The 22,468-nt window shown below is 38.1% G+C and overlaps 2 protein-coding genes across 4 annotated transcripts; both read right to left on the bottom strand.

Moving 5' to 3' along the window:
• Positions 1–9,197: 9,197 nt before the first annotated feature.
• On the bottom strand, positions 9,198–12,864 carry LOC112145232 (EEF1A lysine methyltransferase 3). The gene is made up of 3 exons (XM_024270359.2): positions 12,542–12,864; positions 12,346–12,457; positions 9,198–10,071 (listed from the first exon to the last, which is right to left on the bottom strand). The coding sequence occupies exons 1-3, from the start codon at positions 12,701–12,703 to the stop codon at positions 9,674–9,676; spliced, it is 672 nt and encodes a 223-aa protein (XP_024126127.1). The 5' UTR covers positions 12,704–12,864; the 3' UTR covers positions 9,198–9,673.
• Positions 12,865–13,110: 246 nt separating this feature from the next.
• On the bottom strand, positions 13,111–21,708 carry stx16 (syntaxin 16). Of its 3 annotated transcripts, none has more exons than XM_024270784.2 (9): positions 20,560–21,708; positions 17,905–17,916; positions 17,688–17,795; positions 17,472–17,612; positions 17,236–17,398; positions 17,063–17,151; positions 15,416–15,559; positions 14,640–14,720; positions 13,111–14,383 (listed from the first exon to the last, which is right to left on the bottom strand). In XM_024270784.2, exons 1-9 carry the CDS (start codon positions 20,683–20,685, stop codon positions 14,282–14,284), a joined length of 966 nt encoding a protein of 321 aa, XP_024126552.1. In that variant the 5' UTR covers positions 20,686–21,708; the 3' UTR covers positions 13,111–14,281. The 3 variants fall into 3 exon arrangements, with proteins under 3 accessions (XP_024126552.1, XP_024126553.1, XP_024126554.1); XM_024270785.2 differs by having other exon boundaries at positions 20,605–21,706; XM_024270786.2 differs by lacking the exon at positions 17,905–17,916 and having other exon boundaries at positions 20,605–21,707.
• Between the last annotated feature and the right edge of the window lie 760 nt (positions 21,709–22,468).

Below are 22,468 nucleotides of genomic sequence, written 5' to 3'. Positions count from 1 at the left end.
CATGTCCTCTGCCTGTTATTCCAGCCGCATTTGGGGCTCAAGAGGTTTTTTGAAAGCAACAGAACCATCGAAGTTAAAGCACTTTGCCACATTTTAAAGAATGTGATTTATCTGAAACGTTACTTTAATTTGATATTTAAGAACATATTTGACACGACATAGTTGTTTTTTTAAGCACTGGTATTTATTTACGTGACTTTTACTTATTTTATTACCAGTTAATTTTGCCAACAAAAATCCTAAACTATAAAACCAACAATAGTTAAATATTTGAATACATTTTTAATAATATAGCTTCACGCAAAGTAAATACATAAAGTATGAAGAAAAACTAAAGTTTACAACTAATATATTGCAAAATTCCTACAAAAGCCTTATTTTCACATTTGAGCCAAAACAAATTTGAAACATTCTAACACCTTGAATAATTTATTAAAATATGTCCAGTTATTGCCAAAAAAAGATTCAAATTGTTATATTTGTTAGTTGATCTCACTACACTAGGCTTATTAAATCTCCATTACCTCCACCTCCCTGATTGTTTTCTCCACCCACACCACCCGTTTGGAGTTCTGACCAGCTTCAGTCTCTGAAGTTTCATCTTTTAGCATTCCGTGTCTTCTGTAACCACGGCAACATCTGCCTCCATCAGTGGTGTCCATCCTCATTGTTCTGCTGTTTTCTCTTCCTCTGCCACTATCACGGTGTCGTCGGAGACGTTGCTGCCGGTGCTGCAGGAGGACAGCGCGTCCTCATCCACATTTTTCATGTTTTCTTCATGCGCATCCTCCACCTCGACGTGCGAAACCTCCTGAGGTGCACTGAAGATCTCAGAGCTCACAGGGCCCAGGTTGTCACCTGCATTCTCCAGATCCCACGATTCACTCGCGGCGTCCTCCTCGTTTTCAGAGTCGGGTGCAGTGTGCTTCCTGATGCGGTTCACCACATCCCAAAGGGATTCTGGGTACTCTGGCTCTTTTTCATCAGCAGATGGGGGTGATCCTGGAGAAGTGGTTCCATCTTGGGGTGGAGCTGAGCTGAGGGGCTGGAGATGGGGTGAACTGGAGAGCGAGGAAGATAAGAGCTGAAGGTCTTCCTCAGCCTGAGAACAGACCAAGTTCTCATCCAGAGGAATGACCTCAGCTTCTGATTCACATGGTCCATGTGGAGAGGATGGAGGTTCATTGGATGCAGATTCCTCAAAAAGTGTTGAGGAGTCAGAGTTCACATCATCTTTGGAAACATCTGGTTTCTGTAACCAAAGCTCTTCAACAAGCTGACAGGACTCTGTCTGTGACTGCTCTTTTATATAAACTCCATCTTCCTCCTGTTGCTGCAAAGTGTTGACTCTTCTCTGTTCACTGCTTGCCTCTTCTTCATCACTAATGCAGTTCTGCTCTGCTGGATCATCATTCAGTTTTTCATTTGGCTTCACTGCAGCATCACTTTCTGTTAGGTCATACTCTGACGTCTGCAGTGGAACGTTGGAATCCGCATTAGATGCTTCAAATCTGTCAGTTTTCTGATTGGTTTGTTGGTTATCGGTGACACCAGCAGCACAGACTGATTTCTGGGGTTCGGTTTGATGCTGGAAAACTTCTTCCTCTGATGCGTCTGCTCCTGAAGACTCCCCATTCACCTCCTCTTCAGGTAGATTTGATATTTTGTCCTCCTCGGAGCTCACCTCTGCTGTTATATCAATGGGAGGGGAGGGGCTTAGGAGATGGTCTTCCTGCAGAGTGGAAACGTCACAGGATGGAGGAGTTACAGGGAAAGGGATTGGAGTCAACTCAGAAGCAGAACCTTCACAGACGGATACCTCAGAACCAGTCGTAGAGGAGGACGGGTCAGATGGTTGAGAAGATTCTGTTTCATTCTGTGTCTGTTCATTCGTACATTCTTCACTGGTGATCTCCAGCTGAAGATCCTCAGACATTTCCGGCTCTGCTAAAGATTCACGATCAGTTTCTAGATGAGAATCAGTCTTAATCTCTTCAGAAGCATCTGCAGCTCGCTCCTGACATTCAACCAGATCCTCAGAGTCTTCATCTATTCTTTGCTGTTTGATACTGTCTTGAGTTTCCAGCGATTGTTCTTCCTCTACGTGATCTTCTGACACTTTTCCATCAGCTGGGTCGTCTGGAAACTGTTCATCCTCAGTTTGTATTTTCTCTAGAGGTTTTTCAAGTGTCTGATGGTTGGCAGGTTGTCTGTCCATTGTGTCTTCTCCTGATTCCTCAGCTATTATTTTCTCTTGAGGTTGCTGAACTCTTGGATCTTCTGAAAAGTGCTCGACTGTTGTGTCCTCAGAGGGTTGTTTGGACTGAGAAGGTTCAGGTTTTTCCGGGTCCTCCACATTTGAACAATCTTCCTGTTGCTGCTCGGGGATGCAGACGGGTAGAGGACTTTGCGTCCTGCTTTCAGCGCTCTCATCTGCTTCTGGAGAAGCAGATGGTTTCACGCAGGAGAAAGACCCTTGACTTTCGTCCTTGTGCTCGTCTTCCATGAGGACAGAGGTGGGATCAGCTTCACAGAGGAGACTTGTTTTCAAAGGAATATCTTCTGTGTTTTCGTCTGTTGTCGCATCGTCAGAAGCAGCAGTCATTTGAGGGTTTCCTGCTAAATAGTGAACATGCTCCTTTTTCAGTGACGGAATCATTTGGACTTTAACAACAACACAGGTGGTGTCAATGACCAGCAGACCCTTGTCGTCCTCAGTGTCCTTGTGTTTCTGTTCTGCATCTGTTTCTTCATCTCTTACTTTTGCAGCATCACGCTGCTCTAAATCAGGGTTTTCATTTTTGGTGGCTGTCAGAGAGCAGAAACTCTCAGCTTCAGTCCTGTTGATGAAACTGGGTTCCCTCCACAGAGGATACTTGACCGCCACAGGCTGCGCTGACCGACCCGACTCCTCCTCGCCAGCTTCTGCTCTTTCAATGGAGGCTGTGTCCTTTTCAGCAGGGATTAATGTCTCCATCTGTGCGGCCTCTGACCGCTCTGTGAGCGCCGGCGCTGTGAAGTCCACCTCGTCTGACACTTTGGGCGTTTGGTCGACCACAGGTATGTCACTTTCTTTTCCTGAGCTCTGCTTGTTTTCGTGGGAGACGCAGAGCGGCAAAGACTGGGTTTCCGTGGCACTGGCTATCCGAGACACCAGGCAGAAAATGGTCATCCTGCCAGTCTTTCTGTTTAGGCGGAATTTCCTTCCCTCGATGACCTTTGAGGGTAACTCCTGGCACATTTGGGGGCTGTGAGCTAGTGAGTGTTGTTGAGGCAACATTTGCTCACTGTGTGTGTTTGTGTGTTTGGAATCAGTGGAACTGACTGCTTTCAATGAGCTTTCGTCACTTTTTTGTTGTTTCAGCTCTGTGAAAGTTTCATCTGCTTCAGGTTTTGTGACTTCCTCTTTGTCTCTTTTCTGCTTATGATCCGAATCGACTGAGACATCCTGACTTTTTAAAGTGTGTTGTGTCCAGAAGGCATGACTCTTATCCCCCTGCTCCCAGCTTGTAGCCTTTTGGTAAGCTAAACCTGAACTTTTCTGGGGATTATTGTATGGAGGAGGAGCGATGTATCCAGGAGGTTGGCTGAACATACGTCTTTGAAAGTTTTCCTTTGTGTCAGACCCAGTCGGTTGATATGGGTTGTATTTGGTTGTCCGTCTACCCTGTCTATCCCACAGCCCAGATGCATGTTGTACTCGAAGATCTGCACCTCCTCTTTCCAGACTCCTGGAGCTCTCCACAGGCGCCTTGCAAGCCCCACGCAGCTCCTCCATTTGTCTCTTTCTCGGCAACGAGTGGCTATACCGAGCTGCCCAAGCCTCCAGCTCTCTGTAGCTGCTGTCTCTTTTCTTCGCAGAAACCTCTCTGTTGTAGCAGGTAGGGCCGCTGTGCTCCCAGCGCCTCTGCCACCCTTCACTCAGAAACCCTCTCTCGTAGTCCCTCGCCGCTCTGTGGGACGTCGGCCACTCTCTCCCCTGAGCATCCCATCGTTGATACTCCTCTGGAGGCAGGTGGTGGTGGTGGTCCTCACGGCGGTCAGGGACGAAAGGAAAGTGGGAAGAAGACGTGAGCTCTGGGCTTTTCCAGTTTACGTACTCGTGTAGAGCTCCTGCAGTTCTTGACCCCGGCATGGTCCAGTAACCGGACTCTCTGGTGGGATCCTGCTGGTCTTTGTAGTACAGTGGAGAATGGACTGAGTCATAACTGTGAGGAGAATGGTGGAAGAATCAGCAGCCATACATTAAAGTAGGATATAGCAACTACAGACATCAAGTTGAAGCTTTGTATGCAACAAGAATAAAGAAAACTAAAGCCTCATAGAGTTTTAAAAACTAGAAACAAAATTGCACTCTGTTGCTGTGACACTGTTTCATATTAGTTCTGTAAACTTAAAAAAAAAAAGGTATAGATCTTTTTGTTTTTTTTTAATCATTTTCCTTAAAATCAACCTGTATTGCACAGGTGTCGAACTCCAGGCCTCAAGGGCCGGTGTCCTACATGTTTTCCAACCAACCTGCCTTTGAAGCTCCTTATTGGCCAAACACACCTGATCCAGGTAATCAGCAGCAGATGAGGCAGGATTTCTGGAAAACCAGTAGGACGTCGGCCCTCGAGGACTTGAGTTTGACACCCCTGCTATTGGAACTCAGCTGCCTACAGTTCTGTAAGCCTGACAGCAGGGGCGGAACTACTGTCAGCAAGGGTTTTCTATTCCCTGAGGCCCCCAACACACTGGGGGGGAACCTCTGAGTTGAATGCCTAATGAAAATGTCTAAAATAAATTTTTACGCCTATATTTATTTACCTTTGTGATAAAAACATACCCAAATTACTGAAATTGCACAATAAAAGTCAGAATCTCCTCATTTGTTCCTATTAGGAAGTGAGTGGGTAACAAATGAGCACATTCAAAAATAGTTGTTTTTTTTAAGTAAAAATAATGAATATAAAATGCATTTACAGTGTTCCCCCGTTTATTAGCATTTCTTTATTTTCGGTTTCACGTGTTCAAGGTTTTTTTTCAGGTCACAAAAGCTCAGACAACTCTAAACTTTTACTTCTTACGGAGTGGCGAGAATTTTCCAGAAGGAGAGCGGAGTTGAGGAACACACACAGGTGTCCGCGCTCACACTCACAGCGAGACTGCATGGAGAAATGGCATCAGCTGACTCAGAGGGGGCTCGAAAATATCCTGATAATTGCTGAGGATAATTAACAAAAGGGGAGGTTTTAATTATAGAGATGCCTCTTTCAGTTAACTGTTGAAGGAGGAGCTTTTTTTTTAAGGCACAGAGAGACAAAGTTACAGTCCTCATGAAAAGTTCAATCTCTTGTTCTGGTTTTAAAAAAAAAAAATTATGTTGAGCAATACTCCAATATTCTTTAATAAATGTTTTACAAAGCATGATCAGAAGTATTTTTGATAAGTTTGAATCAAAGACTTGCAGGGGATGGGGGTTCTCTGTATTCGTAGATCTGGCGTATTCGCAGAGGTTTCTGATCCCTAACCCCCACAAATAAGGTATTTAACATTTAAATTTGATTTCACTTTTTAAATACTTGTTTAAAAATGTTATACTAATGCTGTTTAAATGTGGATAATTAAAAAAAGTTAATTAAAGAACATTTTAGCCTACACGTATGGATTTAAAAAAAAAAAAAAATTTAAATACAACCACTGCAGAGAGACCTATGTTTTTGTTCGCCTGGGGCCCCCAAACTGCTAAGTCCGCTTTTGTCTGACAGATTTGATACTTTTTTTTTCAAATTCAGAAAAAAACTCTCAATTGTGGAGTAAAGAATTCAATTTTTATTGAAGCAGGAAGGTATTATTTAACAAAAGCAAGCAAACCATTTGTGATTTTTTTTTTCTTGTTTTTTTTTAACCAAAGTTAAAATTCACAAGCTGTGCAGCAGATGAAAATTCCTTTCATGTCATGAAAGGTCAATTCAGTTTGATTTTTACATACATTTTTAAAACTTGCTCTGGCAGACCACATTTATTGTAGTGAAGATCCAGATTTGGCTCCAAAATGACCATTCTTGTTTCTGATTTTGTCCTTTTTAACATACAAAAAATACACAAAAACTATATAATAATAACAATAACTTTTATCTGTAAAGCACTTTCCATTTCAAGACAGTTTCAAGGAACTCAACCATTTCTCCACCATGGCTCTTGCATCTTAAATCATCCTGCTGCACACAGTTCCATTTATAATTCTTGAAAATTTATAGTTAGCTTATTAAAACAATAACAAATATATGAGTAGTAAAATATAAATTTGAGTTAGAGAGAGTACCTCAAACAAATACTTTCTTTTTAAATCGAGTGCATTTTGTCTTTCTAGAGTTAGTTAATGAAGAACCGTCAGTTTAAATAAAGATTAAAACTTCAAAATCACCATCTGAACAAATGTATTTGTATTTAACTCACTTTTGTGAAGTTCTTCTTCCAGGAAGAGTTCCAAATCTGGAGTATGAGTGACACGGTCCCTGATTGTCAGACCAGAGCTCCATCTTTTGGTTTCATTCAATGATTTACTAAAACATTAAAAAAATCACATTTATATTTAATTTAGTTAAAAACAATCATCACTTAACTAAAAGTTACCCCAAAACACAATTTATCATGTAATTTAATGTCATGCGTAAAGAAGTACCTTCAGCTGAGGTTTTTGAGCTCCTGTCCTTTGCTGCTCAGGAGTTTAATGATGTCCAAACAGAACAACGTGTTTTAAAAGGATGGTAGCTGCAAGCCCCCCTCCCACTCTTCTAAAGCACGCACAGACACATGCATGGCTCCCACTGGAGGCCCATCCTCCTGTCGGCAAACAACCAGCTCAGTTCAAACGGCAAACACAAGTTTGAGATTTTTTAAAAGAATTGACACCATCTTCATCTTTTCCTCAAATTTAAGAATCAGGAAACAAAAAAGGAAATAAGAAAAATGAAAACAACTCTGAATCTTTTTCTTTTTAACCCTTTAACACCAGAGCTCCAGTGTTTTTGTTATTTGATTTATTGTTACTTTTCAACTATTAACACGATCAATGTCATTCCAGTAGATTTTGAAGGAGAAAAGCGGCGGGACCGCCGCTTTTCTCCTTCAAAATCTACTGGAATGACGTCGATCGTGTCAACAATTAAAAAGTTATGTTAAAGATTTTGTGTTTAAGCCTCAGGTGTCTTTTGGACAGCTTTGTTCAAATAATTACATTTTTAATGTGATATTACAGTGAAAAATGATTTTAAAAGTCTCACATAAGTGGACAGTTCATCTAAATCTGATGTTTTTCATTAATCAAACATGTCCAGCTCCACGCAGCTTTCATCACATTTCTGCAGCAGTGATGAATGTTAGTGAAACCAGAGATTTGCACATTGCCTGACAGTTGTGTGGGAGGTTCTGGGGAGGCGTGATGGTAAGCAGACTGAGCGTGGAGATAGGGATCTGTTGTTTTGTTGGACGAACTGAAGCAGAGGAGTGACGGGCAGCAGTCGGGTTGTCGGCCTTTCTTTGAAACTCTCCAGCGTGACAAACAGGCTTTCCTTTGCTGAACAGAAATCCTGTACATCAGCAGAGTGCAGGAGAGAGGGGATGAAGGTTCAGACGGCAGGCTGATGCCCAGGCCGGCGATTGCTGGTTAACCAAATAGTTTAGGATCGGATGAATTTCATTTGGGGTTTTATGTAACTCATTACGGGCAATTATGTGCTGAGGGTTCAAAACCTGCTGGACATAAACGTCTTTCGAACAATCAAAACAAACATTAAAGAGCAGAGGTCATATTTAAAAAGATGTATTTCCTTCTTATCAACATATCATTTCATTCTGAAAATTGAGGTTTTGGATCTTTTTACAATATGATTCTGTTTTTTTTCTTTTTTAAGTCCACACCTGATTACTTTTAGGATAAATTATTGTAATTCTCTATACTTTGTTGTTACTTTGTGTCTTACTTCGATCATCTTTTGATTGATTGTGAGACTATTCCCAATGGACTTTTACTTGTGATTATGCCGTTTTTAGCCAAATTTCAAAAACTGTAGTTTTCTAGGACATAGTTTCTGCAGAGTGGCAGGAGTTACGTAGAAATTCACCTCTAAATTGTGAGCGGAAATGTTGGCAGGGAGTATATCTGCACTCATGTCCCATCATCCCTTAGTTTATACTCTCTTCTACTAGCTTACAGCCCCTCACAACCTCAACCTGTGAATCAAAAATGCAAAGCAATACTGGAGCTTTCCAGCCGTACAGCTTTGAGCAAAATGCAAACTCGGACGATTCACTCCGGATTCACCTGAATCTGACCGAAGAAATACTCAGACAAGCAGTTTTTGCCTTAGTTTTCTTAATATTCAATTCAATTAATTTTATTAATATAGCCCAATATTACAAAACAGTTTATCTCATTGGGCTTCATACCATTCATGGCAATTGTACAAAAGCAGAGAGTCGGTCATAAAATATAAACAATAGCTGGTTACAGCACTAAACAGACTAAGCTAAACTAGTTCTCCCTGCTCTTAGACTCTCCTTCTCAGAGAAGAAAAACTCCTAAGAAACTGATTCCAGAAGCAAAAAAAAGTAGAAACCTTAGGGATCTGTAAGGAGGGATCCTCTCCCAGGACAGGCAGGTGATGTACCGGGACTGTTAAAGAAAAACTAGCTTATCTTACAGCTGGGGGGTGAGGTCCACAGCCAAGACTAGCCAGAGGCGAGGTCCACGGCCAAGGACAGGAGCACAGGTGAGCCACCTGGAAGCTCGAATGTGTTCTCCATCACCAGAAAATGCTACAAGAACATGTTAAAATAACCCAAAACGCTATTTTTATTAGAGTGGATTTTTAACAACTTCCAGCTTGTCCATAAAGTGGCAGCAGGACTCTTAACTGGAACATCCACATCACTCCAGTCCTCAGCTTATGCTGTTATTGTTTTGCTCTTCGTTTGCTCAATTTAAAAATGTTCTTTTCATGTATTTTAGTTTTAAAGCACTTTAGGACCCTACAGTGCTTTAGGAAATAAAATTTATTCTTTCAATCAAAAAAAAAAGCACTTCTCTTTTTGACAGGTGATTTTTACACCATGTTTTAATCTGGAAAATCCCCAAAAGAATAGTCTTTTGGAGGCACAAACTTTCGATCTGTTCATTATAAAAAGGAGGTAGATTCTCACAATAGACATCCTCAAAGATTTCTTCATTTTATTTACACTCACTGGACAAAAATAATCCACAACAAAAGACAAACAGAAAAACAGTTCACAGCTTAAAAATTGTGAAAATCAGTTGAATAGTTTTTAAGTAAACTCAGTTTTACCTTTACAAAACGATATAAACAAGATGAATGTCAAGTAATGACATGCAAATTCAATAAAATAAAGATTAGTAAAATATGTAAAACAATGAAAATTGTTCAGATTTTGGGCTGTCACTAGTTAACTAGTTGTACTTTTGACATTACTAGTTAGGCTTAAAACAGCCTGATATCAACTATATCGATTTGAAAGGTTTGCCATATGTTTGGAGTCTGTATGATCTCTAAGCTGCAGTTTTTTTTCTTAGTATTTTGGTTCTGACAGGATAAAGAGATTCAATTATCATCAGCCGGACAGGTAAAGGTGGGCTCTCTCTGCCTCATTGCTGTCCTGTTGGGTCACTCTGTCACTCTTCTGTCCTTAGACACGCCCTGTAAATGTTATTGTTCTGCTTTTCATCTCTATGAACGAGAATGACATGAAATCTGCTCGGTAGGTACTGCTCGAAGAAGACATGAGCCTCATGCTCTTTACGGATTTTAGATGACAGGTACACGACGGCTCCGTCTTTACACAAATGAGCTAGCGTCTTCACCAGAAGCGGATATGTCTCTGGGAGATAAATGATGTCTGCGCCGAGCACCAGATCCCAGTCAGAGGGGAAGTCTAGGTGGTCCTCGCCCCAGGACAAAGGGAGGACAGCTGGCTCAGCTGAAGGCCAGCCACCGGATGGAGTGTTGGCCGAGACATTGGCTTGAAGCTGAGGAAGAGCCAGAGGGAGGTCTGTGAGCGTCACCTCTGCACCTAAGAGAAAATACATAAAGAAAACGTAATTTAATAAAAAACAAACAAGAGGACTTACAAAATAGACAAGCTTAGTGTTAGGGTAGCAGTAAATTAAAACGTTTCATCTTTAAATCTTCTAAATAACAAAGAGGATGTTAAATACAGTTTCATCTCTTCTATCTTGTGAGACGATATTTTGACTGTACTGAAAATCATTTATGATATTTCTAATTCTGCTGTTATAGTGCGTCAGAGGTAGAGATCGCAAAATAAATCCTCTGCTGTTTATTCTTATATATTTAGTTTTCTCTTTCAGACTTGAAATTTAACCTAAAAAATAAATGTTGCATGTGTTGTTTTTGTGATTACTTTGTCTCCTCATGGTCATCATGTTTTGTTCACACCTTTAGGATTTTTTTGTTTTTGGCATATTCCTAGGAACATGTGCTGTCCTATTTTGTGTTTAAACATGTTATGTCATTTATAAAAGTAGTTTATCATTAATAGTAATAACATTTAACATGTAGCAGAATATTTAAACTTAAAAAAAATATTTTAATTCTTAAAAAGACTAATTTAATGGCATAAATAGGCGCTGGATGGTGCTGTAATGGTTTGAACTTTCCCTCCCTGCTGGGTTCTCTCTGGACTTTGAATGTTCTTCTCATGCATGAGTGGGTTCTCTCTCTGAACACTCCAGCTTCCTCTCACAGTCCACAAACATTCATCATAAGGTGATTAATGATGGTGATTGATTCAGGTATGAATGTGGTTGTCCAACTTTGAAATTGACTACTGAACTCTACAGGGTGAACCATTGGTTGTATATGAGAACTGGAGCGAGTGTGGGTGATGTCACCAATAGAAAAGGAATTCCTTCTGGATCCAATTAAATGAAGTCAACTCAGTTGCCATTTTTTGTGATTTGGATGTGACTATGTTGGAGCCAGACATCAGTAAGCCATGGTTGGTCTGAGTCAACGTTTCTATTGAGTGAACCCTACAGAAGCATCCAGCCATTGACTGTATATGAGCACTGGACCAAGTGACCCCCCCCCCCCGGCGTTCCAAACAGGAAGTCCCTTCTGGTTCCAAAAAGCCAAAATCCCATAGACTTCTTTTGAGAAGCAAACAGCTATAACTTATTCATTATTTTTAACATGTTCTTGCTAATCCTAATTTTATTTATGATATTTTTTCGGAAACATGAGCTATTCAAGCTACAAACTGACCAAACAAATGGCTCAATAAAAGTAGGAGATCTTGGGTCGAACGCTCCAAACATTTGACAGATTTTCCTGAGCCAGATCATAATTTACAGCCTTTCAACAAGCTCATTCATGATTGCTGAGAGTGGTTTCCATAGAGGATCTGCACAGTGGTGGAGTGGTTAGCGCTCTCACCTGGTTCCTGGTTCAAATCCTAGCAGGGATCTTTCTATGTTGAGTGTTTTCCTTGTGTAAATAAAGTTTTTCTCCAGGCATTACGCCTTCCATTTCTTGCTGCATTTGTTTTCAGTAGATAGAAATGTACTCTTTAGGATCATTTATTAGGTTCTTTAAATGTAAAAACAGACAGTATTATCACAGATGATGCTTTCTAACCATGACATGTGTAAAGAGGTCCCTACTTTGAATAAAGGGAAACCAATTCTGAATTTTTAATGATGAATGTTTGTTATGTTTTGAATAATTTCATCTGTTTCGTAAATACATTTTGTACAGATCTGACTTTGACTCACATTTCCTTTTGTTTTACTTGTATGCTAAAACATTGTGAATAAACACACAATACTAAAGGTTTAAAAATGTGAAATTTGAATTACACACTATATGTTTGTTAGTTTTAAACAAAATAGGGTGAAAACAAAAATGATTTAAAATATTTTTTTCTTTTAAAAAGATACATTTTTAGCCACAGTGCATGCTGGGAAACGTGACGCAACATCGCTAGGCTAACTAAGCTAAGTCTCCTTTCTATTGAGCGGTCCAGTGCGGTCTAGTAGAGTAGTAAATACGGAGCAGTTAATCCTGGTGGTGAGCGTTTCCAATCAGTTAAGCCCACAGACATAATATATAAGTGTAACAGCTGTTAAAAATGTCAAACATGCTCCTAAATAAATTTTGTGGGTAGGGAATAATGACCAATCACAAATAAGTGCAGGGGGGTTGTGGGTGTGGCCTCTTCTTTGATAAGCTTATAGGGGAGGTCTTCCTCCCACTGACCCCACAGTAGATACGCCCCTGCTGCTATCATCAAAAAAGGAAGACACTTGACGTTTTAGCGACATACCCAGACGGGCAGCCAAAATTCCCACCAGTCCAGTTCCCGCTCCCAGCTCTATGATGCGCTTTCCCTTCAGGTTGACCGACTGATCCTCCAAGTATCGACATAAATGCACAGCCTGCGCACAAATGTCAGGAGTTAAAAAAATAAAACAAAACGTCAACCTTATCCATTTAATCAGATGACCACTACGCGCTCTTACAGCTTCCCAGACAGGAGCGGCCACGCCGAGGTTTGCGCCGAACACCTGCGTGATCTTCAGCTGCTCGCTCATCAGCGTGTACACAACCTCTTGAGAAAAAGTCTCTGAAAAAAGACCGTCGTCTGCTGGGAACGGGTCCTCTTCTTCAGCAGGGCAGGTCATTACTGCTAATAATGTCCCTTTTTGGTTAATATAACATTTTATTTATGCTTAACATTAAATTTAAAAAGACAAACTTCAATTCTGCTTTGCAAAAATTAAAAGTCTTAAAGCGGAACGCTCAGCTCAGAACACATGGGCATTAAATGCAACCTTTATTTTGAAAGGAGACGCATGCGCAGATATTGTTTCCGGTTAGAGACAAATGTCCGATGTTTTAACGTGTCTATGGCGGATTTAGCTCATATTTGTCAGCATTTTTATGATTTTGGTGCTTTTTCAATGAAAAATAATTTAATATTTCATAAATTGCTCACTTTTCACCTGAATTAAAGTTTTATGACATCCTGCAAATGTTACTTTTCATTTGCCTTCACTAAGATGTTGCAGATCAAAAAATACTACAAACATTGTCATTTTAACCATTTATTTATAAAAAGGAAACGTTTTTGCTCTTTCATTTTGCTTTGAAAACCAAGACAAATGTTTAGTACCATTAGACATTTAAATTGATGCTTAAAAAAAAAAACCTTTACAATGACAAAAATAATTCAACAGGACCCAGGACAGACAGTAAAGCTTTTCTTCATGTGATCAGTCTTCAAAAACACAAAACAGATCAATAAATGTCAACAGATCACATCCAAAGCAAATGTGTCTTCCAAACAAAGTTAAATTATAAGGCTGCACTTGTAGTACTACGTCACAGTTCTGTTCACTGGAGTGAATCATAATCTTCAGGTTCATAAACACACACAGACACACTACTCAATATCCAGTAAATCTGCCCGAAAACAGAAAACTGCAAAATATATGATGATATCAGAAAATAAATTATTCTAATTGTCATTCAGGACAGTAGGATAACATCCATAACACATTATACTCCCCGTAGGTCTAAATATGTGCAAACTGCAAGAGTATAAAGAAAAGTAGCACTTTCAGCAAGGACTACAGAAAACATTTTAAAAATGAGCGTTTCAAAAGTGTTCATGAATCAAATTTGCAGGACTGGGTGGAGAAAAGTAAATGATAAAGTCTAACTTAAATAAAACACTTGGCCCTTAATCTTTTTTTTGTTTTAAAGATTTTTGGTCCTAAACGAAAGTTCTAATGCGACTCAGTTCGGCTCTAAAACATTCTTTGAAGCTTCAGTGTAAAATACTGAGGAGGAGAAAAAAACAGTGTTTTTCACAAATAATGTTAGTTCTTGCCAACATGTCTGGATGATTGATGTGTGTAAATACAGCATTGAGTTTAAGCAGCTGTTCAACACTGGTAGTGCATTTCCACACACCTAATGTTTTTTTCTTTAAGACACGAGGAAGTCAACGCAGTCGGGCCCGAACGGACTTCTGTGATAATCTGGGCTGTCACTTGATAAAAAAAGCAACAGCAACTCAGACTTTTAATTATAAAGCAAGCAAAGAAACATCCCCAAAGTTTAAAGAACACCTGCAAAGTCAGAATATATTTGAAGTTGTGTTCCTTTTCGACGGCAGACAACTCGTCTTGCAATAAAATTGAGTCCAGGTCGACACAAATGCACAACAACCAGAAACCAGCCAGAGGAATGGATTGCTAAAACTTTGTTCCAAAAAGAATAATAATTAGAACAATAACTATGACAAAAAGGATCAAAATGACCAGCATCTTCCTGTTTTTCTTCTGATACTGTTCCGCCTGAGAAGAAAAATGAAACAGTGGTCAGTTAGAGGTAATGTAGCTTGAGAGATAAAGTCATGTTGCTTATTAAACTTTCTGTTTCGAGGCAGCCAATCCTCTGACAGAAGAACTGTCTCACTCTTATCGTACTTTTCAGATGCTGCTTCAAATGAAACATTTGTAAACTGGCAAATCGGAAGACAGCCTTAATGATCTTGATAGGATTTACAAACTTTTTTATAAAAAGATCAGAATGTGAGCAGATTCTGTTTACCTTTTGTAACTGTTTCAGTCCGTCTTCTGTTTTAACACAAGCCTGTTCCACATTGAAGTCGATTCTATCTAGAACAGTTCCCTGGAGAAAAAAGAGCAGACAATTCCATTAGCAGAGTTCAGTCACTTTTCTCCTCTACGACTTTTTATTATTAGATTAAACAATTTTTCTGTAAATACTAATGGAGGTGGTTTTGTGAAACACAACAAACTACATCTTTAATATATATATATGTTTCCAATTGAATTTTGTTTTTGATCAATTGTACAAAATGCTTCATGTTGGATTTACAACAAACATGCTTTAAAGAAATCAGGGGAAAAAAAAATCAGAATAATAGGCAATGTCTACTTCTGTGAGTAATTGACATAAAAAACTAAAACATTCATATATAAAAAAAAAAACGTTCCTAAACTGGAATCTGAAAAAATAAAAACAAATGCAGCAGCTTTACACAACATTTAGACAAAAGAAATGTATTATAGTTTGAGGAAGTCAATGCTGCAAAGTAACTAATGTTCACATTTATTCAATTTCTGCAACTCAAATTATTAAAGTTTCTGGAAAAACCTCATAATTGAGCTACATCTGTCAACAATATTTAATTCTACTAAAGAAAGTCTCCTCAAATTGAAAGAGAAGTATGTTGAGGTCAGTGATTGTACTAGTTTCTTTTCCTAAAATAATCTGGTATTGTGTAAGAAAAATATTTTTTAGGAATCTGTCAATTACATATGCCATTTAATCTTTGCTTTAGAATCTTGTATCTGGAATACCTGCTCCACCACCATTCCTGCCAGATCCCGGAAGATCTCATTCAAATCTGAGATGGATTGAACTATTTGTCGAATCTCCCGCTCTCGTTCTTCAACCAGAACCGTGTTCTGATCCACCAGCATCAACTGATCGTCTGTGAAGCCCTGAAAGGAAAGCATATAATACATTAAATAAGGTTACAACATAAATAAAACAGTGGAAAATATATTTTCTGCCAATACAAACAACAACATATTTCTAAAATTATACTGATTTTATACAGGTGCTCAAAAGTACCAAAAGTGTTTGAGTTTTTAACAGTATGAGGAGAGAAAAGCACAAGTGAAGTTCCTTCATCCACTGGTTTCTATAAGGCTGTTTTTAAGTTTTAAAAATGTTATATTTGGTAATTATTGCTCTATAAGCCTTTATTCTATTATTTACATTTATTTTGTTTACACTCACTTTATATGTTTTAAATTGTTCCATTTGTTTTTGTGTCTAAAACAGAAATCTGCCACAAAAATCACTGTTAAAGTTGATTATACGGTATTACAGCAGTTAACATAAGAATGTATTTTTTTTCAACCTTTATTTTACCAGGTGGAAAGCCCATTGAGATCCGGATCTCTTGATTGAGTCAAATGTGAAAAAAACCCTGTTGAAGTTCATTTAAAAAGAAAGAAAAAAACATCTAAATATAAAATCTATTCCAAAAAATGATTTTTTTAAACTAATAAACTAAGATGTTACTAACTTGGTTAAATGTGCGCATGACAGTTACATGACGTAAAGGGACAAATGGACTTCTGGGTATATAAAGGCAGAATAAAGTAGTGGTCCTGCAACCGTGCTTCTCTGAGCTCCTTATTTTACATATGAAACTTCGCATTACCGACACAGAATCCCGAAAAGCCGGCTCGGTAATGATAATAATAATATATCTTGAGTGGCTAAAAGGTTCATAATTTCTATATTTTTCAAACAAATCTAGAAATAAAGCTTAACAAAATGCACTAACGTCATTCATCTTCGAGCACGGCTCTGATAGACATAATTTTACGACTTAAAAAAACACAAGAGTAAGTGTCATAAAGTTAGCGTATGACTTTTAAAGTAATAAACAGCTGTATTCTCGTAATTTAAATCATAATTTCTTTCTCCAAAGTTTACTATTTTAAAGTTGCAATTTAAAATGACCGTAACACACAGAGAAGAGAAGGAAAAAAATAATAATTGGTTCTAAGGGAAGAAGTTGTTGCTCCAAGTGAAAACCCAATGGTGTAAAATTAAATTTGAAATAATTTGGAGTTTAAAAACGTTCAATCTTTGCAAACATTCAATCTTTGCAAAAACTCCTGAAAAGTTATAAAATGATTTAAAAAACAGGGTTCAAGAAAAGTCATTAAGTGTGCAAACAAAATAGTTTATTTGAAAGAAATTTGTGCATCTGAGCATACCGGAACAGATCTGGATCAATGTCCCATGGGTCAAGTGTTTAGAATTTTACAATTCTTTTTATTCTTTATTTCCTCACCCTTTGAATTTATTTCATTCAAAGAATTAAAGACAATTACTTTAAGTCATATTTACCTGAAACTACTGCCAACTTTAGCTGTTAAATTTAGTTTTCTTACGCATTAAAAAGACATAGAAAGCACTCTCACCTTGTCATAAAGAGCTAAATCTTCATCCTCTTCCATTAAAGGTCCTGAGTCAAAAAAGTGCTTTGATCTCTCCTCCCGGTTCTTCATACCTTGTGGATAAACACAGATGTCATATAAACCTGCATAACTGGAGAGGGGAACTAGGACTTTGGCCAGTTTGCTGAACTCCTTACGTTTTAGGTAGCCGGACTGTGTGTGCCTAAAGTTGGTGGAGAGGTCCTGAAGGCTCTGAGCCAGAGAGGACACCACGTTTCTCAGGAGCCTCTCCTCCTGCTCAGTGCAATGACCACAGCGAGACTGCAAACCCGTCACCGCTCGCTGGCATCGATGGAACATCTGCAATCACACGGGCATTTAAGAAAATGGTCTTTATGAATGATATCCATTGAAACATAGACGGTAACCGCACCTGCGTGATCTCTTGAGTGGTTATTTCTATGGCGTGTTCCTCCTCACTGCTGTCGTCCAGCGTGGGACGGTTCATGTGTTTGTCATGGAGCAAAGCCAGGTCCTTCATCTTCTGCTGAATCCGAGTGATTTCATACTGAATCTGAGAAGAAACCATCAGTGGTTCAAATCCAGAATTTCTACATTTTTAATAAGCAAACAGAGGTTTGAGCTTTACCTCATCAACACCATCTACCCATTTGGGGGGCAATTTTTTTGTGACTCCAATGGCAGCCTCAGGGTCCAGACTGATGCCAGACACCAGAGCCATCCGATCATCAGCCAACTAAACAAACAGAGATCAAGAAAAAGGAGTTAAAGAACAATAATGTGGCAATGATGTTTAATTAAAAGCATCAAAATGAATTTTGCTATGAAGGGAAACAGTTCAGTACCTCATCGAGCTCCTAGCGAGTCAGACAGTAGGTTTATCCAGCAAAGAGGAAAGAAAAAAGGAAACGAGCAGAAAGGAAAGGAAGTGAGTCCCCAAAAAACATCAGTAAAAAAGTATTGATTTATTTCTGCATTAAATGTTTTATTTGAAAGGCCAAAAATAATTTTTAGACAATACATTTTTCTGTGAAAACAAATGAACTGGATTCAGATTCAAGTTTGTGTGAAGGCAGAAATAAATCATTCAGAACAACAAAGTCATTCCAGTTTAGATTAAAGTCATGAAGTGGCGAGATTAAAAACATCAGAAATGATTCAAGCAAGATTACGTCAAACAAAAATTGAAAGAAAATGTTAAAATTAGTTTTTAAGATTGTTTATGATTATAAAGGTATCATCCCAAACCATAAATTATTGATCAATGAAAGCTCATAAAATACTTAAACATCTTGTGTCTGTGTGTACCTGTGTGTTGTCTGACAGCAGAATTGAAATGTGATTGGACAGCCAGTAACCCTAAACCTGAGCGTGAAGCTGCGTTGCGGAGCTGAAATCTGATCTTTCCACTGGCATGAAAAGCTGTTTCAGGGATCGTCTTTTCAGGTCTGTTTGTTAATTTGCAGAGTCTGAAACCTGGGTCAATATTTTACAACATTTTACGCATCTCTTGTTTGCTAACTTAAGTGGTTTTTCAAAGATTTGTATCCACATTGGTTGGGCTCAGTTTTCCATCAAATAAATAAAGTTTTCTTACTAAAGAACTGATTTAAGTCAAAAACAACAAACACAAAGACTACACAATGATGGAAACTATGCACAAAACCTTCTCTAGGAATTTGTGAAATTAAGATTTTTTTTCTCCATCAATTCAACAATAAATTACTTGTTTAGAAAACAGAAATAAGAATTGTAAAAGGGAAATAAACAGATCTTTGTGGGACATTCTTTGCTCAAAAAATATCTTCTTTACAGAAATCCTATTCAGTTAAAAGGTCAGTAATTTGCTCTCATAAGACACCAACACAACAGATTTGTCTTTCTGAAAAAAATACATTTTGCTGAAAATAAAAACTATATAGCTCTTTAAAAAAATATATATTTCCAAACTATTTATGTGACTGAAAGGTCGGTAGATCGAGTCTAATTTTTCTGTTTCTATTTTGAAGCATTAAATAAGTAGAGAAAATTTTACAAGTAAGCAGCTAAAACTACAAAACTCTTCACAGCAGAGTGTCAGTAGTTGCATGTAGGCTACAATGTCAGACTCCAGTTTACCCATCAGGGTTTGCAGACAGTCTCTAGAGGTTTTGCAGTTATTTCAACATCAACTACAGAAATTAGGTGAGAATTCACCATGAATTAAAGAACTTTTAACATAAAATAATAAATAGTCTGTGATTTAATGTGATCCCAGGGCTCCCTTGAAAAAGAGGTTTTAAATCTCAATGGGATCCACCCCTGGTTAAATAAAGGTTAAGAAAGAAAGATCAGAGATAATCAGAATGTGTATTTTTTTTTAATCTTTTTAAGCTCTTTCAAGTCTACAAAGATTTAATAAAGACCCACTCCATTGAAAATTGTGTTATGTTCTTATGATATTTTTTCTCACAATGGAGGACTTGTATACAAAAAAAGGTTAAAACTAGGCCTGCCCAATACACCGCAAATTTATGGTCATCGCAATATCAGCCTGTACAATAGATGCATTAAAAAAAGACGGCTTAAATTGCAATAAATAGTTACCTTAAATGTCAACACATGCAAAAACAATCTTATGGCAGCTTGACGTATTTAACAAATTAAATAGAGCCCTTTTTCACATTTCACCAATCAGATGGTGATTTATATTAGATACTACCCTCCTGTGTAGATGTGGATCATTTTAAGTACAATTTAAGTTCTATTGAATTTATTTGAAATAAAACGGATGCAGTGTAACGGAAATCTCTTCCACTGGGGTCAACAAATAAAAGAATCAACCAATTTTTCGCTATACTGCTCCTGTGCGCACTTGTTTGTTTCCTGTCATAATTTCTCACCGATTTGGTGTAACTAAGTACTTAAGTTGCTTGAACTTTATATAAACACTGTTTCACACAATGCAGAGAAAAATATTTTAACAACATAATTTAAGACTGCTCATTTAAAACTTTACATAATTTGGGGGGTAATACCTGTGAATTTGTAAAAAGACAATAAATGACGCCTGCTGGTGGGAAAGAATAAGGGAGAAAGCTTCTTGGCATGCTGTTAAAGCTCAAAGTGAAATAAAATGAAAACTGTTTTGTGTTTGAGTTGCCATTGAGTCAAATCAAAAAGCAGCACACGTGACGTGGACACCAAAAGCATGCAATATGAATTGCTCAACTCAAATGACAAAATTAAAATCTTTTTTTTAAAGAACTACTAATTGTTGATTTAAAAAATGTGCTAAACAAAACCTCTTTTTTAAACTGCATTTTACTGCAGATCTTCATCCTGTTTGACACACAGACGTTAGCTCTGAACTGCTACAACAGACTAAATCAAGACTCACGAAGACAATCCACTTTGATGAAAAATACATAAAAATACACTAAGAACTCTAGCTAGGAGGACTGGTTCACTGGCTACACGCAAACACACAGTAAAATGTCAAAACGATGCAGACGACTCACCGCAGCATTGCTACGTGTACTCAGACGGGGCTCGTATGTACTCACTTGCTCAGCCAATATCTGCCGATTTTGGATTGCATTGTTCCGCATTAACAAGAAGGCATCTGTCAGACGCCGAGTGGCCATGACTGCCTTGCTTGAGGTCTAATTAACAGTGTAGATCAGCCGATGATGGAGGAAATTTTGTCCACTGACGCACTGCTAAGTTATCCCTAGCGTTAGCTTAGTTTGTGACTAATGAGAACAACAAGCGAGGCAGTGCCAATAGAAGACGTTCAAATGCTTAAATATGGATATATTAAACATCTCTGCTTAAATATTTAATGATAGCTAACATGACCGAAGGTGCTCTGTCAAATTTGGAATTTAGGGTCGGGTTAGAAAAGCCGCCTCTTCGCTACCAAGGAGCTACGGAAGTAGAGCAACGTAAACACCTACGTCATCACTTTCTTCTTCTACTGTTATTTTAGCCGCAATCATGACAAAGGGGGAGTTATTGCCATCTACTGTCTCTGGAAGGAACATTTAATTACACTCACTGAAAATTTATGAGTATGTTGAAAACGAGTCCTTGGAATTTCTTGAAAATTCTGTCACTATAAGTAATTAAAAGAAAAAAGTAAAATGAAAAAATAGTTGCCAAGTCCAGGATTCGATCCAACAGCATCGGCAGCTGATCACCTTCGTTAAACTATAATTCACTGCTAAAGAAGCGAGCGGCCTTAACTCTCCTTAACAGACAAAACAGCTTCTTCTTCTTCTTTTTTCTTTTTTTTTTTCTTTTTTTTTTTTTAAACGCCATGTGTCGCACCAAAACGCGCGGTTTGGGACAACACAAAACGACTTAATTTACGTGCTACTTTTAAAAAGTTAGCCTATTAAACATAGTTCGATGTAATGGGCGAGTGGCTTTAGCTTCCTTATATCGGGACAAGCTTGATTTGGTATATTTTGGTTTGTCAACTATATATATATTATATGAAGACCAAAAAGATGCGCTAACTTCAGTGAAAATTATTCTGTCGCTATAAATCATATATATTAAAAAAAAAAAGGAAAATGAAAATGTGTTGTCAATCTCAAGATTCGATCCCGCAGCCTCTGCACAGCAACAGGTTGCCTCCCTCTTTAGCCGATAGTTCACTGGTTCAGCAGGTTTCTCTAAAACAGAGAAACCAGCTTATTATTATAATATTTTTTAACGCATATGTGTTGCAGCAAAGTGTTGTTTTTAACTGGCCGTTTTGATAGCACTAGAACACTGCTTTTGACACTCAGTTTGCACACAATAAAACGCCACTTTTTACACGTGTTTTGGGACAGCGCAAAATGGCGTAATTTACATGCTACTTTGAAAATGTGTGTTAAAACTGGCATTTTTCATGGCCAAAACGCTGTTTTTTCAGCAATTTTCCTGGCGATTATTGACCCATTTGACCCATATAGGAGCAAGCAAGTATATGCGTGTTGAAGAGAAGAGAGAGTGAAATTAAAACAACACAAAAAAGAATAAATAAAAAAAAAGAAGACAGGCAGATCCATTTAACATGGATCTAAATGTATAAATAAAAACTATATACTTAGCTTAAAACTAAATATATAATTAAAAACTAAATATTTACTTTAAAACTAAATGTTTAATTTTTAACTATATATTTAGAATGAATCTAAGTACACTGCTCACAAAAATAGGAACACTTTTTTTATTGGGGCTGGCATGAATTGAATTAAACCTGTCTGACAATTTTCTGGTTGGTTAAGCAGCTCGTTCATCCATTTCAGCTGTATTGGTGTCCATGGAATTAACAACAGGTGCACTTCAGTGGCAACAGTTAGAAAACCCTCCAAACAGGACTGGTGTTACATGTAGAGGTTATTTCAAGTTTCTCCCTCTTGATCTTTTTTGGCT

The sequence above is a fragment of the Oryzias melastigma genome, linkage group LG5 (genome assembly GCF_002922805.2).
Source record: "Oryzias melastigma strain HK-1 linkage group LG5, ASM292280v2, whole genome shotgun sequence".
Taxonomy (NCBI): Eukaryota; Metazoa; Chordata; class Actinopteri; order Beloniformes; family Adrianichthyidae; genus Oryzias; species Oryzias melastigma.
This window is presented reverse-complemented; position numbering and strand designations above follow the sequence as displayed.